General features: G+C 39.7%; 2 protein-coding genes across 3 annotated transcripts; both read right to left on the bottom strand.

Moving 5' to 3' along the window:
* Positions 1 to 774: 774 nt before the first annotated feature.
* On the bottom strand, positions 775 to 7316 carry si:dkey-245n4.2. Of its 2 annotated transcripts, none has more exons than XM_035164953.2 (6): positions 7183 to 7316; positions 5424 to 5827; positions 5115 to 5274; positions 4123 to 4242; positions 3664 to 3754; positions 775 to 2639 (listed from the first exon to the last, which is right to left on the bottom strand). In XM_035164953.2, the coding sequence occupies exons 1-6, from the start codon at positions 7232 to 7234 to the stop codon at positions 2441 to 2443; spliced, it is 1026 nt and encodes a 341-aa protein (XP_035020844.1). In that variant the 5' UTR covers positions 7235 to 7316; the 3' UTR covers positions 775 to 2440. The 2 variants fall into 2 exon arrangements, with proteins under 2 accessions (XP_035020844.1, XP_035020846.1); XM_035164955.2 differs by having other exon boundaries at positions 5115 to 5271.
* A 3019-nt stretch (positions 7317 to 10335) lies between these two features.
* On the bottom strand, positions 10336 to 12452 carry LOC118115356 (arrestin domain-containing protein 3-like). Its single transcript, XM_047341253.1, has 5 exons — positions 12163 to 12452; positions 11625 to 11682; positions 11052 to 11202; positions 10517 to 10601; positions 10336 to 10355 (listed from the first exon to the last, which is right to left on the bottom strand). The coding sequence occupies exons 1-5, from the start codon at positions 12416 to 12418 to the stop codon at positions 10336 to 10338; spliced, it is 570 nt and encodes a 189-aa protein (XP_047197209.1). The 5' UTR covers positions 12419 to 12452.
* Positions 12453 to 14184: the final 1732 nt, after the last annotated feature.

The raw sequence follows: 14184 nt of genomic DNA, 5'->3' as shown, positions 1-14184 counted from the left end.
TTGATTGAAATAAAAGGGACTGTTGGGCCTTAGTAAGAGAATGTCGTTTAAGGTCAATAAAATGTAAATATTGAACAAATAATGATATTTTTTAGGGAAAAAAAGAAAGACTGAAAATAACCAGCTTTTTTCCTTGTATGGCATGTGGATGTGGTTTGGAAGGGCGTAGGATGCCATGTCATTTTCAGGGTGCTGTGTTCTGTTCAGTAAACTTTGTGCCCTCTCATTAGTGTAAACGCTACCAGCAGGGTTTCAGCTTTAGGTTAGGTGCTACTTTCTCTTGAGAAAAACAAAATAAACAAAATGTCTATTAAAACCACACACAAGCGGGACAGAAGCCTACACATGCGCTTTGGATAAAACAAACTTTTGACATGTAAAACACTGATATGTTCTTTTCTTCTGGCAGTGTTTGGTCCTAACAAAGATTTACTTCAAATTAAGAGATCAAATTAACCTGCCCAACAACAGGCCTCTCCCCCCCCAAAACTGTAGAATAGCCTTTAATGTTCTGCTGTAAACAGACTCCTCCAGCTGGGAAGTTTCCACGAGGAAATGCCATGTTCTATAAAACCATCGCCATCATCAACTTTAACATATCTGCGATAACTGCATCCGGTCTGATGCAGTTATTATAAACAGCAGTAGTTCCCTTAACCCCCCCTCACTTGGGATGATATTAAAACAGAGGGCCTGCCGACGCACAGCAAACACTAAAGAATGTTAACTTTACATAACACATCATAAAACAGTTCACAAAAACGACACGTCAGGTACGTACCGTTTGACATTTAATTAGGAAGTTCACAGCTTTAGAAAACTTTTTAGTAAAATATACCATAGTATATATAATACACGACAAAGTGAGCTCAACATACCCAGGATATGTTTTCATTATCACTCCCAGGGTAACCGGAGATTTTCTTATCTAGCTACAAGCGCATTAAAGGGATAGTTCACCCAGAAAAGAAAATGCATTCATTATCTACTCACCACTATACCGATGGAGGAGTGGGTGAAGTGTTTGAGTCCAAAAAACACTTTATGAGTTCCAAGGGTAAACAGTGTTGCAGCATAATCCAATACAATTGCAGAAATTAGTGAGCAAAGCTTAAACGTAATAAAACAGAAACAACACAACATGCCTCCATACTGCTCCTGTGGTGTCATCCTAAATGTCCGCTGATATCTCCCGACGAGGTGCAACACCGTTTACCCCTGAAACTCCAGAAGGGTTTTGTGGACTCAAACACTTTACCCACCACTCCATCGGCATAGTGGTGAGTAAATGATGTGTGAATTTGCATTTCTGGGTGAACTATCCCATAACACATTTTTGTGCTGTTGTCGTGTCTGAGCGGAGAATCTGCTGCTGTATTGTTCATGTGTGAAAGGAAAACACCCAAACTCTGCGGACCTTCTCCGGAGTTCGTGCCTGAAAACGTTTGCTGGCAACTTCAAAGATCTAGTGTTCAGTTACTGCTCAGCCTACAAATGAAGACTTTTTAATATAGTTGAACTCTCCAGAAAAAAGCTTGTCAACAGCCATTGAGTGGAGACTGTGTTGTCAAATGCTGTTACCGAGGTCAAGAACGTCCATCGTGCATTACAAACATTAAATTACAAATTTAAATATAAAAATGATGTAAGGTCAGTTTTACAGCAAAGTGCATTATGAAATCGACAGTAGTGAATTTTTTACAGTGTCAGACCATTAATTAACATTTCATAGTTAAACTGTGTTAAGACTTTCTTCTGAATCTTATTCAGTTAGTAGATGAAGTTCAATGATACTGAATTATGTCACGACCACTTTCACCAAACACTGTTTCTGGCAACACAACACAGTAAAGTACAGTGCAACACAACTGTAAATATGCTTATTAATCCTCATATTAAGTGCATTAAGTCTCAGCAGCTGAGGTGAGTCATATTAGATGAAATAACAACATTAAACTAAGACAACAGGATCAGATCTCCGGGATCAGATAGTAGATCTGTAGATCTGATCGTCCGGGATCAGATCTACAGTGGTTTGGGCCTTATAGCAAACAAAGATTAGTGTTTATTTATCAAACTAAAGGCCTAAGCTATTGGTGGCTTTGTTGAGCCCTTACATGATACTTATATTACGTCTACAAACAATATCTGAACGCTCAAATGTTTATTTTGCTGTCAGGACTCAGTATCTTTAAAAGGTCAAAGCCCAGCTCAAACTCAATCTTTTTTCTTTTCTGGCAGCTTCTCAGCAGCTTTTATCTTCCTCTGGCAGGGAAGCCTTAAAAAATGGCCTGACACCGAGCCATGAACTTTCCATTGCCCTGTATCTCTCTGATGCCAGCAGCCTGAAACCTTATTTTGCCTCTTGTTTTTCAATTTTTTTGTACATCCTGCACCCATACACACACCCATGTCCAAACCCTCACAAACAGCACAGCCTTCAGGCCTCGTACAGCGGTGTAACGCTGCCGTCCTTCCACTCAATCAGGATCTCTCCCCGATGTAAAGTGGGGGAGGATTGGGGGAGGCGCATGGCGTGCTCTGTCAGCGGGGCCCTCTCACTGGGCACGGGGGACCCAGGAACACTCGCCTCTGGCCTCATGTTGTACGACTTCAAGACACACACCACCTTCTTCCTCCTGGCACAGGAAGATGAGGGAGAGGTGGAAAGTGGGTCGAGGTACAACATTGAACTTTGCACCAGAACTCTTGGGAATGATTTGCTCAATGTTTCTCTTCCAATAAGGTTTCCTGATGAAGCAGTGTCTTCATCCAACTATGTTCGATGTGTAAATTGAGTTTAAAACATTTTCTGTTTGAAATATTCCAACAAATTAAATTTTTATTGGTTAGGATAATTAGATGTGGGTGTCCACAGGGTGTTACAGTGTGTTTTATTTCATGTTTACTGTGTTTGAATTAACTAATTACTCTCAAATGTCAAAAATGTTGTCAAATTCCCAACTTGATTTAACAGAGACTGAAATTATGTCCTAACATAACAAAACACACAACACAGAAGTTTGCTATTTAGAATGACAGAACAGGATAAGAACAGTGACACTGCTATCAGTAACCTTTGGGCTATTTTATCAGGCAAATGTTTAATTTACATAATACTACTACTACTACTACTACTACTACTACTAATAGTAATAATTACTGTATTTACAAAGCACAATTAATTGTTAAAAGCAACAAAAAGTGCTTAAAATCAAAGCAATAAAAATGAAATATAATAAAACAAGATAAGGAAATGAAATGTAATATAAATAGCAGGTTATGCTAAAATACCACTGGATAAAACATTATTCAGGTAAAACATTTCACATTTAAAACATCAGTATCTGCATTTATGTTAACCTCAAATATATTTTCTTAATTCAAGTTCTATACATTTGGGTTTTACAGTTTTATTTCTTTATATTAAAGTTTATGGTTAAAATGTAAAAACATCAAGCCTAAATTACAATTCTTTGTTATAATACTTTGATAACGACTTTGATAAATACTTTGATTGCTTTTAAATATAGATCGGAATCTGAATTTTTTTAATTACCCCCTAAAAATCCATATGGTCTGGGCTCTGATGATATGCAGAAAAGTAATGTTTTCAATACATCTATATAAGTTAAAATACTTTTGTGTGCGTTAGGTACTGACCTATTGGAGTAAACATTCAGGATAAGAATCACAGTCCCCAGGACCAGAGCCAAAGAGCTTAGGGCCAGCATGGTTATCTTCCAGGCCATCCCTGTAGATGCACATACCGTAAATACAGTGTTTAAATAAACAGAATCATATACAGACCAATAAATCACTCATTTTATACAACCCACATCTTTTTATTTATCACATTCTAGATAATCATTCTTCTTCATGCATTTCTTCAGTTTCTGTCACGTCTCTGAACCTGAAAATAACTGAAACTCCTTTACAAACACACCCACCATAAACTTCAGTTTCTCATTCACTCATCTCCACCTAGTGGTGTGAAAGTAACTGCATTCATACTGAATAAGGGGAATTGTTCAGACTAATATATCAAGTTACATGCAATATAAGAAAATAAGTCCAGCCTTAAAACTGAAACTTGAATTGATAAACATTTACCAAACTTACCATAATCCATACTGAAGAATATCATGGTGGGATCTGCAGGGGATTTGGTGCTCAGGGGCGAATGAGTCCCATTGATAATCAGATACGTTTCTGTGACCTTGACATCCATTATACCTTCAACTGGAAGAGGAACGATAAATACACAAATTAACTAGAGGCGAGAAGGTTTGATTTCCTCTCAGCCAGTGAATCAGCATTACTGTGACTTCACTGTGGTATTGTTTCGTGAAGAGCCCGGCTGTTTTACAGGATGAGGGAAACATTTATTGGTGTAATCTATTTTAATCTGCCGGCCAGGGCAGATACAGAATACAACTGATAACAGAGCACATGGACTTTTGGAATGGGAATAAGCCATCCTGTTGGTGCATTCAGAGAAATCAAAACATTCAAACACTGAGGATCAGCTGCTGGACAGCAACATTTTCAATGCAAGAAAAACAGCCTAACTCCAAATCCTCCTTTTCATGCTGTCCATGTTGACTTGTTTCTGCTCTGGTTTGGATTATATTTGACCAGGATTGTTTTTAAATAGTACCAGCTTCCGACTCAAAGACAACAAAACAACAAAATTACCTACTGTTAATTAAATTTCTAACACTGTTTTCAGATTTCAACCTAAGGAACAGTAGAGACATAGCATGATGCACAGGAAACTAGAAAGTAGGAACATATTCTAAAATGGTTTACAACAATGTCAAGTATTTACATTGTTGCTGATGCTATTTGTAATCAAGAGGAGCTTCAAATTAGCAAAGCTAAAGATCTTTAGTGTTACTTTATTAAGCCATTTTCAGACATGGTTTTCCTGGGGACTGGCAAGAGAAACTCTGGAAAATGTCCACAGCAACTGACTCTGACATTTAGATTCTCACATACAGCCAACTAATCTGAACTTATCCAGATTTCAGTGCATGTCTGTAAGACGTTTTAGTGTCACAAACTGTAGCAAAACTACATTCAGTCAACTACTGCTACTTTTAGGTCCTTACATGGTTCAGCAGCTTCTCTGTTTTCATCGGCACTTGGAAACATCGCAGCTTCCAAAGATTTTCCCACATAGATGTGGGTTTGATCTTGGTGCTGGTTATGTTTTCTTTCTCTCCCATTGCACAATGTCTGGTTGTCAAGTGTCCGCCACCTGCTGCCCTGCTTGTAAAGATGCCAGGCACGTACAAGACTTTTTAACACTTCTTCTTATGATGTAAAACAACTCTGCAATATATATTACCTCCGGAATAATTGAATTAAGGAACTTTCAGATATTTTGACATGTGTAGTAGGAACTTAAATACCATTACCTGTTTGTGTTCCCGTGATAGGTACACCAAAGTGGATTGTGGAGTGGCACTGAGGTGCAGTCCCCTCCCCATCAAAGTGAGGTGGCCTTTCTTGGAACAGGACCACGCCTGGCTGCTCGGCTCTCTGCCCATTTCCACTGCTGCCACTCCATCGCCAGCCCTGTCGCTTTCAAGCCTTGAAATGCAGGGCTGCAGGTGGACCCCTTCATACTGCTCTGCCGGGGCCGTCAGACACTCCCCAGTGTGGTGACTGCTGAGAGCCTGGCTCTCCGGGAGCCAGCTCCACTCCTGTACTGGTGAATATGGGCTGCACTCCCCCAGCGACACTCTGCCTCCCCAGGTTCCTTCTTGCACCTGCAGACATTTACCTATCAGCTTGTTCTGAATCTTTAAGCTGGATGCCTCTGTGGAGGAAGTGGTACAAAATAAATTGAGTTACATATTCTAACTCAAATTAAGGACAGATTTATTCCTGTAAGAGTCTGCGAGACATAATAGTTTAATTAATAAACATAATTTCAAACTCACTGTAAGTGTGTCTCAATTTAGGGGCTGTATCCTTTGGAGGACACGGTCTACACAGCCCATGAAGACCGCCTCTTTTGAGGGGTGCATAGACCGCAAAGGCCGAACCGAAATGAGAAGGTTTACGTGATCGGAGTCACCAGCTTGTCCCATCCTTTTTGCTGTTGCCTAGTTGGCAAGTTGGAGATGACAAGAAGGTTTTAATACCCCAAAATGTGTACAGTTAGTTGTCCCGTTGTGTTGAAGTGTGACACTCAAGCATCGGACGCCTTGACACTTGCTGGTGCCATCACCTCTTTGAAAAACTGTTTGTCACCGAAGCACAATGAATCCTGTGACAGTTTGGGCTGAGAAGGATCACCCCTTGGAGCCTTCGTTTCTCAGGATGAAAGGATGCATTTAGAGGACCCTTCGAAATGGGACAGTCTGGTCGCGCCGCTGTGACGCAATCGGTATTCAAATGCAGACTCCAAAGAATGCAGCCCCTGAATTGAGACACAGCTTGAAGTACATCTGCTGAATTTGACCTAATGTCAGATAAGTCTACAGCTGAAGTTCTCAAAAGAAATTCCCAGCCAGGAGCCCCTATCAGATAGTAAATATATATAATATAATATAATATGATATATAGAAATATTATATAGAAATTCATGTGTGTCCCTTGTCGTATTTTTTTACATATTAACTTAGTTATGACAAAATCATGAACATATCAATAGATGAATCTGGAAACTTTGGTTTGAGAACCATTGCTCTAGAGAACAAATGGTTGCAGCAACATAAGAAAGCCAAACCAGATTCCATTAAAAGATATAGGAATTAAATTTTCCTTTGTCTCTTAGCAGAGCTGTATCAAGAAATATGACTTCAGATCTTTTACAAGTTGGTGTCTTACACGCTTTGCTGTAATCGGCATAGAACTGAAGCAGCAAACTTGATCTAGATACAATCTCAATTAATTTTAAGAAGCTAATATTTAGCTATAATTCTTCTGGTGAGATGAAGGCAGTTAAAATCTGGACGTACAAAGTTTGTTGTTTACTCACATCAACGTAAACAACCCCACTGAATATTGATTCACGTACTCAACCCCGCGGTAGTTTAGACTTGTACAGTCTCTTTGATAAAATACCTTCACAGGACATTTACATGAAGAGTTTTCTCGGGGCCTTCAAACCCACCGCAGTTCAATTTGCCAGGTGACTTGGAACAAGTTCAAACTTTGCTCTCTTACTTGTGAGAAGGAGTAAAACCAGCAGAGAAACGCGCAGCATCCTCGTTCCCATGATGAAGTCCAGAGTCGTCCGGGAGAAATTCAGCCTGAATCTCTGTCCGCAACTGCGACAAGTGGAAGTGGGCGGGGCCAGAAACTCATGGAACTTCCCTATGTGTATCCATCACATGGTCAGAGGAGGAGGGACCATGCGTGAATGACATCAATCTACACTAAAGAAATAACTCTGAGGAGGAAAAGGTTTTCGGGGCCAGACAAAATTAAAGGAGGAATGTTTTGTTTCCTTTTGCATTTGGAGAATAAAGTCGAAGCCTGTGCGTTCTGCTGAGGAAACAGCTCTCTGCACAATCTCTTCAAAACACTGATCACCACCAGTGTTGTTTCTCTGCCAGAAGAGAAACTGTGTGAATGTCGTTGTCACCGAAACGGATTTCCCGAAGTACAATTTCACCAGTTCTTCCACGCAAGATGTTTTTGTACGTTGGCACAATATATATCAAGAGTTAGCAGTCCGGTATACATTCTTAAAAATGTGACAAAATTTCAATTTTAAATGTCATCGTGACTTATTTCTTGACATTTGAACTTTATTTGTGACATTTTGACTTTATCGTTGATGTTTTGACTTTTCTTCCAATTACTCAACTTATTTATCGACATTGCAACTTTCTTCCTTACTATCAAAATCCTCAACAAGAAAATCAGTCTCTGATTTTGTTCGACTTCATTCCCGACATTTCAACTTTTTTCTACACTCACAACCCAAACACGCTCCTTGTTTATCACTATGGCGGCAAGAAAGTGTTTACTACCAGTGTGCTTCAACTCCATGGACTACCAATTAGACTTACAGATCATAAATCTGTTCTAAGGAGAAAACAGTGTTCCGAGCTGAATAGGATCGTCCACTCGTTACTGTGAGAAACGGGACAGCTTTGGGGGCCTGCGTGGTCACATGATGTTTTTCTCTATCAGGATGCTCCTCAAAGAATGTGAAAGGCCCATGATCAAAATAAATATACTTAGTAGACTTGGAAGAGGTAGGGTCAAACTGTACCCTCGAACAAAGTGCCTGGATAGTGGCCACTTTATTAACAACATGAGGTTTTCTTTGCAGATCCACCTCGGTCAACATTTAGCTTATAGAGGAAAACTAGTTGAGTTAAAGGGGACAAAGTCATTTGTTGTTTAGTGTTGCCACGGGAACAGGAGTTGTATAACTTATTAACAAACAAATAACATCTGTATATGCAATTATTTCCTGTTGTAAAGACTCAACTCGTCAATAATTGAACAATAGTTTATTATACTATACCCTGTACAAATACAAATAATGTGCATTTTTGGGGATGTGGTAATCACACTTATATTAATACCTGAACAACTTCCATCCAACTTAGCAATGAAACAATGTGCAAAGCTGCAAATATCTGATATAAGCTCTAATGATTAACAACATGACGCTTGGTTGTAGGTGAGCTGCAGTGACTTTACCTGGAGAGTAAATCTATATTTATATAATATTTAAACTGTATTGGTATCTAACAGTTCCCATTTTGCCTGCAACGCTTATGTTGTGTCTGCAACATGTCAGGTTTAGTTTTCCTATGAAAACCATATTCATTAGTTTTTATAGGAGAATATAAGTTGAGTGAAAGGGGACCAATTAAGTTGTGTGTCGTGGAAATTTATTATGAGATTTGAAATAATGAGTTTCTCAGACCGGAGTTGCCTTAGAGTTTTAATTATTAGCTCTGCAGAGGGTTACACAGCCAGCAACATGGCTCAGAGTGCAGCCATGAGAAGTTAAAAAGGAAGGTTTTTATACAATGTGACGAACATGAAACAAAACAGAAAGCCGACAGGAAAACGTCTGCTGTCTGGCATCACTGTTACAGAAAGAGGAATCAAACCCAGCACACAGTTGCACAAATAAAGGTCAACAGGTGGTGGAACTTTGAGGTTGCATCAGCTAAGTGCACAGAAAACAGTCAAAACAGTAGTAAGACATTGATCAGTGGAATTTTCCATTACATGTGCATGAATAAATAAAGATCAAAATTAAAAGTTAAGGACCAAGTGAAAATATCTAGGTTGTTCCTCCTCAGTCCCCAAACCAAATTATGTATCATGAGTCCGCCCTGTGAACCTTTGAGAGACTTGTGTTCCTCTTTAGTCTACTTTTCTCCCTGAGTTTTAGTTTTCTGGATTCCTGAGTTCTAATTGCCAGTAAATTATTACTCTGATTATTACTATTCTGAAGGAGCAGTAAAGGACAGTTGTATCTCAGAATGAGTAACATCATCAGAGGAAGGACGCTGTGGAAAAACTGTATGGAGAAGCATAGTTGTGTGGCCACTGATTGTTATGTGTGATTTTCGGCAGGTAAAGCAGAGGAGGGAAGTCGCTTAGCTCGGGCCCCAGAGGCACCAGCTGGGTTCGTCTCCACAGCCTCTCGAAGCACTACGTTAGCAATGGAAGAGGGAGCGATGACCAGTGGAAACACCACCTCTGGGTCAGTAGCAAAGCTGATGTCCAAATACACCTGGGAAATGGAAACATACTGTACATTACTAAGGAGTTGAATCTGCCTACAGTGGAAACAAAACTGCCATCATGATTGAGCTCATTGGCACATACAGTAAACATAATCCCTGTCTGTTATAATGGTGACCATGTTCATACGTATATTATTTTATATATAACTTTATTTTAACATATCTAATGGTTGTCTGTGTGTGACAATCATCTAACTGCCACTATTTACAAACAAGAACAATTAATTCATTTCTAAATATGGATTTATGTTACACGACAACATACCTTGAGGTAATATTGAACTGAGACAAGCTCACTGTTCACGACGGTGTAGATGGTATCATCAGGAATCTTCAACTGGCAGGAGACCATTTCCTGTGATTTCGCACTGATTTTGTTCCCAACCATTTTGCATAGAATTGTGTCACAAGTTTTAGTGGAGGCTCTGGTGCTGTACATTGTTTCCTGCCGTAAACTGAATTTGGGCTTCATTTGTTTGGAAGAGGAGTTGTGGATGTTGACAAAACTGACACAGTGTCACCTAAAAAAAAGATAACATCTGAATATTATAGTTTCAGAATAATGTCACCACGCGTATGATTGAATAATGGGTTTTTAAACTTTGAAGTAGAACGCTTGTACACGTATACATAATTTATTTTACATGTGATAATTAACAATGACAACTAAATAATTTCCATCGGACTTGCTGCAAATATCTGATATCATTGCTAATGATATAACATTTCATGACTTGCATTAACATTTGGTTGGAAGTGAGTTGGAGTGACTTTACCTGGAGAGTAAATCCGTCTGTCGACAGTCGCAAACATTTTGACCTCTCTCTGAAAAATCCCCATGTCTTTGTTCACTGAACCGTACTGTGGATACGAGAAGAACATAACAAACGTTTATTTTTATCAACTTGACTGTTAACTATGACTCTGTGGTGGCATCAGATATCTTCGTCCCACATAGCAAAACAGTTTTGGCCCATATTTGGCCCACACTGTCATCTGGCCCACAATGATAACAATTGGATGGTCTGCTGCCGGATCAACGTCATAAGTAAGCCATAGCAATACAGCATGTCAACCAAAGAGGCCAAAGGCGAGTATATAATATATATAACATAACTATAGTTTCTGTAGTATGTACTTTACTTTCTTATCATATTAAGAATTTAATTGTTGCCTTTCCTTCAACCCCTCAAGTTGTTTATTTAGTGTGAGTTCTTGTCTTAAAGCTTTTCCTTTTCAGCAGCTAAGCTTTAAAGAACACCAAATAGACAAATAGTGTATCAAATGTAGCCTATCAAGTGTCCCACTTACCATTACTACTTGGTCAAGGTGTTGGAGCGACTTTGAAAAAAACATGATCTCGCATTGTCGTCTTAAAGGCCACTGCCAGGACCTGGACAGCTTAGCCTCGAGCGTGTACACGATCTTTCCATGACGCCCCTTGAACGATGATGGCATGTCCCTGTAAGAAAGAGCAAGACCACAAATGCAGCATTTGTGAAAGCAGACAATAACTATGTGTACATGGACAGTAATTCTCTGACTAATGACCTTATTCTGAATAGACATTATTTTAAATGATGTTTACATGAATAAGTTATAATACATTCATATTCCTGCTGACACGATACAGAGCACAGTCTGATTGGGACATCGAGCAGTTTGGGACTAAGGTCGACATACTCCACATGTCTAAATTTGAATATTGTTTATTCTGAGAATGACCTAATTTGGGTTAGGATAATCAGAAAATGCTGTTTTGATGGCTGTGTCTATAATCCATATTATTCTCTCAATCAAGATAAAATCTGAACATTCCTGACCACGAATAAACATATTCAATGACACATTATTCATGCATGGATGCTGGACAGTCCTACTCACACCAGGGGGATTGTAAGGTTGAACTTGAAGTGATTGACTCCTCGGGGAAGTACAGTGTCTACAAAAAGAAGTTGGAATTAACACAAATCAGTTATCTGATGAACGGACAATGCAAAGTTGCTCAGGCACCACAATTAAACATTGGTGCAGTGGCCTATAAAAATATAATACAATCGATCAATTTGACCATGCTAGTAACAACCACTATTTTACGCTAAGAATGTGCGATATCGATAATTATCATGATATATTACTATTAGTGAAGGTTGTAATTTAAAGAAAATAAGAAATACTTGTTAAGCAGCAAAACATTTTACAAATGTGTGGTACAACATTAAAACCAATTATGTGTTATAACTCCCCACTGTGCTTGCACAATGCATAGCTCATAAATCGATATAGGCATATATGGAACTTATTGATTAAATGTTTATTGTGCTGTCATTGTTTTATTTGTATATTTTTGATGAATGTAAATCATGTCTAAATGTAAAGATCCGATAGCAAATTAAAGTGGCTGTAGTTTAATTTTATTTACCTTTGAAAGCTTCTGAGACCAGGTATTCTTTCACTTTGAAATATCTCTTGGTCGCGCGGTGCATTACCACATCCTCTCCGTCTACATCTGTCCAGCGGACGCGCGCGTCCCCTTTGGCTTTGAGGAAGAGGCTCTTGACCTTGGTGTCTTTAGTCAAAGTCACAGTCACTGTGCCTGTGATGGTGTCGCCCTCGGAGAAGAAGATCTCTGGGTTGAGAGCTTCATATCTCATAGTGAAGTCCTTTATTGGAGACATCTGTCACAGTACGCAGCACCAGGTCATTACGTCCTGCTACAACACTCACAGGCTTTTTGTCTCTGTAGGCAGGTCACATCTGGCTCCGTCCCATCACTGAGGTTGACCCTGATCTGTGCAACTGGGTGATGGGGTTGATTCTTCTTTCTGTAGCCGCAACGCCAGACCGCAGACGTTTCCTGTCTGCTTTCTGATATGTTTCCTGTCTGCTCCCTGTTATCTTTCCCCCACAATGTATAAAAACCTTCCTTTTTAACTATTCGTTGTTGCACTCTGTGCGATGATGCTGACTGCGTAACCTTCTGCAGAGCTTACAAATAAAACTCAAAGACAACTCCGGGCCGGGAACCTCTTTATTTCACATCTCGAGATAAATTTCCACTACAGTTGCTACGTGAACTTTAAGTTTAAGAGAACCATGATTTGTACAAATATATGTGAAGTGAAATTTAAAATTACTTATAGAATAAGGAATAAAGAAAGAAATGGGATTTTCCTTAGAAGGGCTAAATCTAACAGACTCATAGGATGTTGTAGTTTATAAGATAAAAAGATGAGAAAATATGAGATTAAAATGATCCTCGGAACATCCAGATTTCAGTGCATGTCTGTAAGACGTTTTAGTGTCACAAACTGTAGCAAAACAACATTCAGTCAACTACTGCTACTTTTAGGTCCTTACATGGTTCAGCAGCTTCTCTGTTTTCATCGGCACTTGGAAACATCGCAGCTTCCAAAGATTTTCCCACATAGATGTGGGTTTGATCTTGGTGCTGGTTATGTTTTCTTTCTCTCCCATGCACAATGTCTGGTTGTCAAGTGTCAGCCACCTGCTGCCCTGCTTGAAAAGATGCCAGGCACGTACAAGACTTTTTAAAACTTCTTCTTATGATGTAAAACAAATCTGCAATATATATTACCTCCGGAATAATTGAATTAAGGAACTTTCAGATATTTTGACATGTGTAGTAGGAACTTAAATACCATTACCTGTTTGTGTTCCCGTGATAGGTACACCAAAGTGGATTGTGGAGTGGCACTGAGGTGCAGTCCCCTCCCCATCAAAGTGAGGTGGCCTTTCTTGGAAGAGGACCACGCCTGGCTGCTCGGCTCTCTGCCCATTTCCACTGCTGCCACTCTATCGCCAGCCCCGGTGCTTTCAAGCCTTGAAATGCAGGGCTGCAGGTGGACCCCTTCATACTGCTCTGCCGGGGCCGTCAGACACTCCCCAGTGTGGTGACTGCTGAGAGCCTGGCTCTCCGGGAGCCAGCTCCACTCCTGTACTGGTGAATATGGGCTGCACTCCCCCAGCGACACTCTGCCTCCCCAGGTTCCTTCTTGCACCTGCAGACATTTACCTATCAGCTTGTTCTGAATCTTTAAGCTGGATGCCTCTGTGGAGGAAGTGGTACAAAATAAATTGAGTTACATATTCTAACTCAAATTAAGGACAGATTTATTCCTGTAAGAGTCTGCGAGAGATAATAGTTTAATTCATAAACATCATTTCAAACTCACTGTAACTGTGTCTCAATTTAGGGGCTGTATCCTTCAGAGGACATGGTCTACACAGCCCATGAAGACCGCCTCTTTTGAGGGGCGCATAGACCGCAAAGGCCGAACCGAAATGAGAAGGTTTACGTGATCGGAGTCACCAGCTTGTCCCATCCTTGTATAGGAGTTGTATAACTTATTAACAAACAAATAACATCTGTATATGCAATTATTTCCTGTTGTAAAGACCCAACTCGTCAATAATTGAACAA

This window comes from Hippoglossus stenolepis, chromosome 9 (assembly GCF_022539355.2).
Source record: "Hippoglossus stenolepis isolate QCI-W04-F060 chromosome 9, HSTE1.2, whole genome shotgun sequence".
NCBI lineage: Eukaryota > Metazoa > Chordata > Actinopteri > Pleuronectiformes > Pleuronectidae > Hippoglossus > Hippoglossus stenolepis.
This window is presented reverse-complemented; position numbering and strand designations above follow the sequence as displayed.

What these genes read in the sequence shown, in the direction of transcription:
- LOC118115356 (XM_047341253.1), bottom strand. Translation starts at nt 12,418, where the DNA reads ATGTCTCCAATAAAGGACTTCACTATGAGATATGAAGCTCTCAACCCA. An exon ending in GGTCTCAGAAGCTTTCAAAG is followed by an intron (nt 11,683 to 12,162) that starts GTAAATAAAATT and finishes TTCTTTTTGTAG; the next exon opens with ACACTGTACTTCCCCGAGGA. An exon ending in CAGACGGATTTACTCTCCAG is followed by an intron (nt 10,356 to 10,516) that starts GTAAAGTCACTC and finishes TACGTGTACAAG; the next exon opens with CGTTCTACTTCAAAGTTTAA.
- si:dkey-245n4.2 (XM_035164953.2), bottom strand. Translation starts at nt 7,234, where the DNA reads ATGGGAACGAGGATGCTGCGCGTTTCTCTGCTGGTTTTACTCCTTCTC. An exon ending in CAGAGAAGCTGCTGAACCAT is followed by an intron (nt 4,243 to 5,114) that starts GTAAGGACCTAA and finishes TTCCTCTTCCAG; the next exon opens with TTGAAGGTATAATGGATGTC. An exon ending in ATTCTTCAGTATGGATTATG is followed by an intron (nt 3,755 to 4,122) that starts GTAAGTTTGGTA and finishes GTGCATCTACAG; the next exon opens with GGATGGCCTGGAAGATAACC.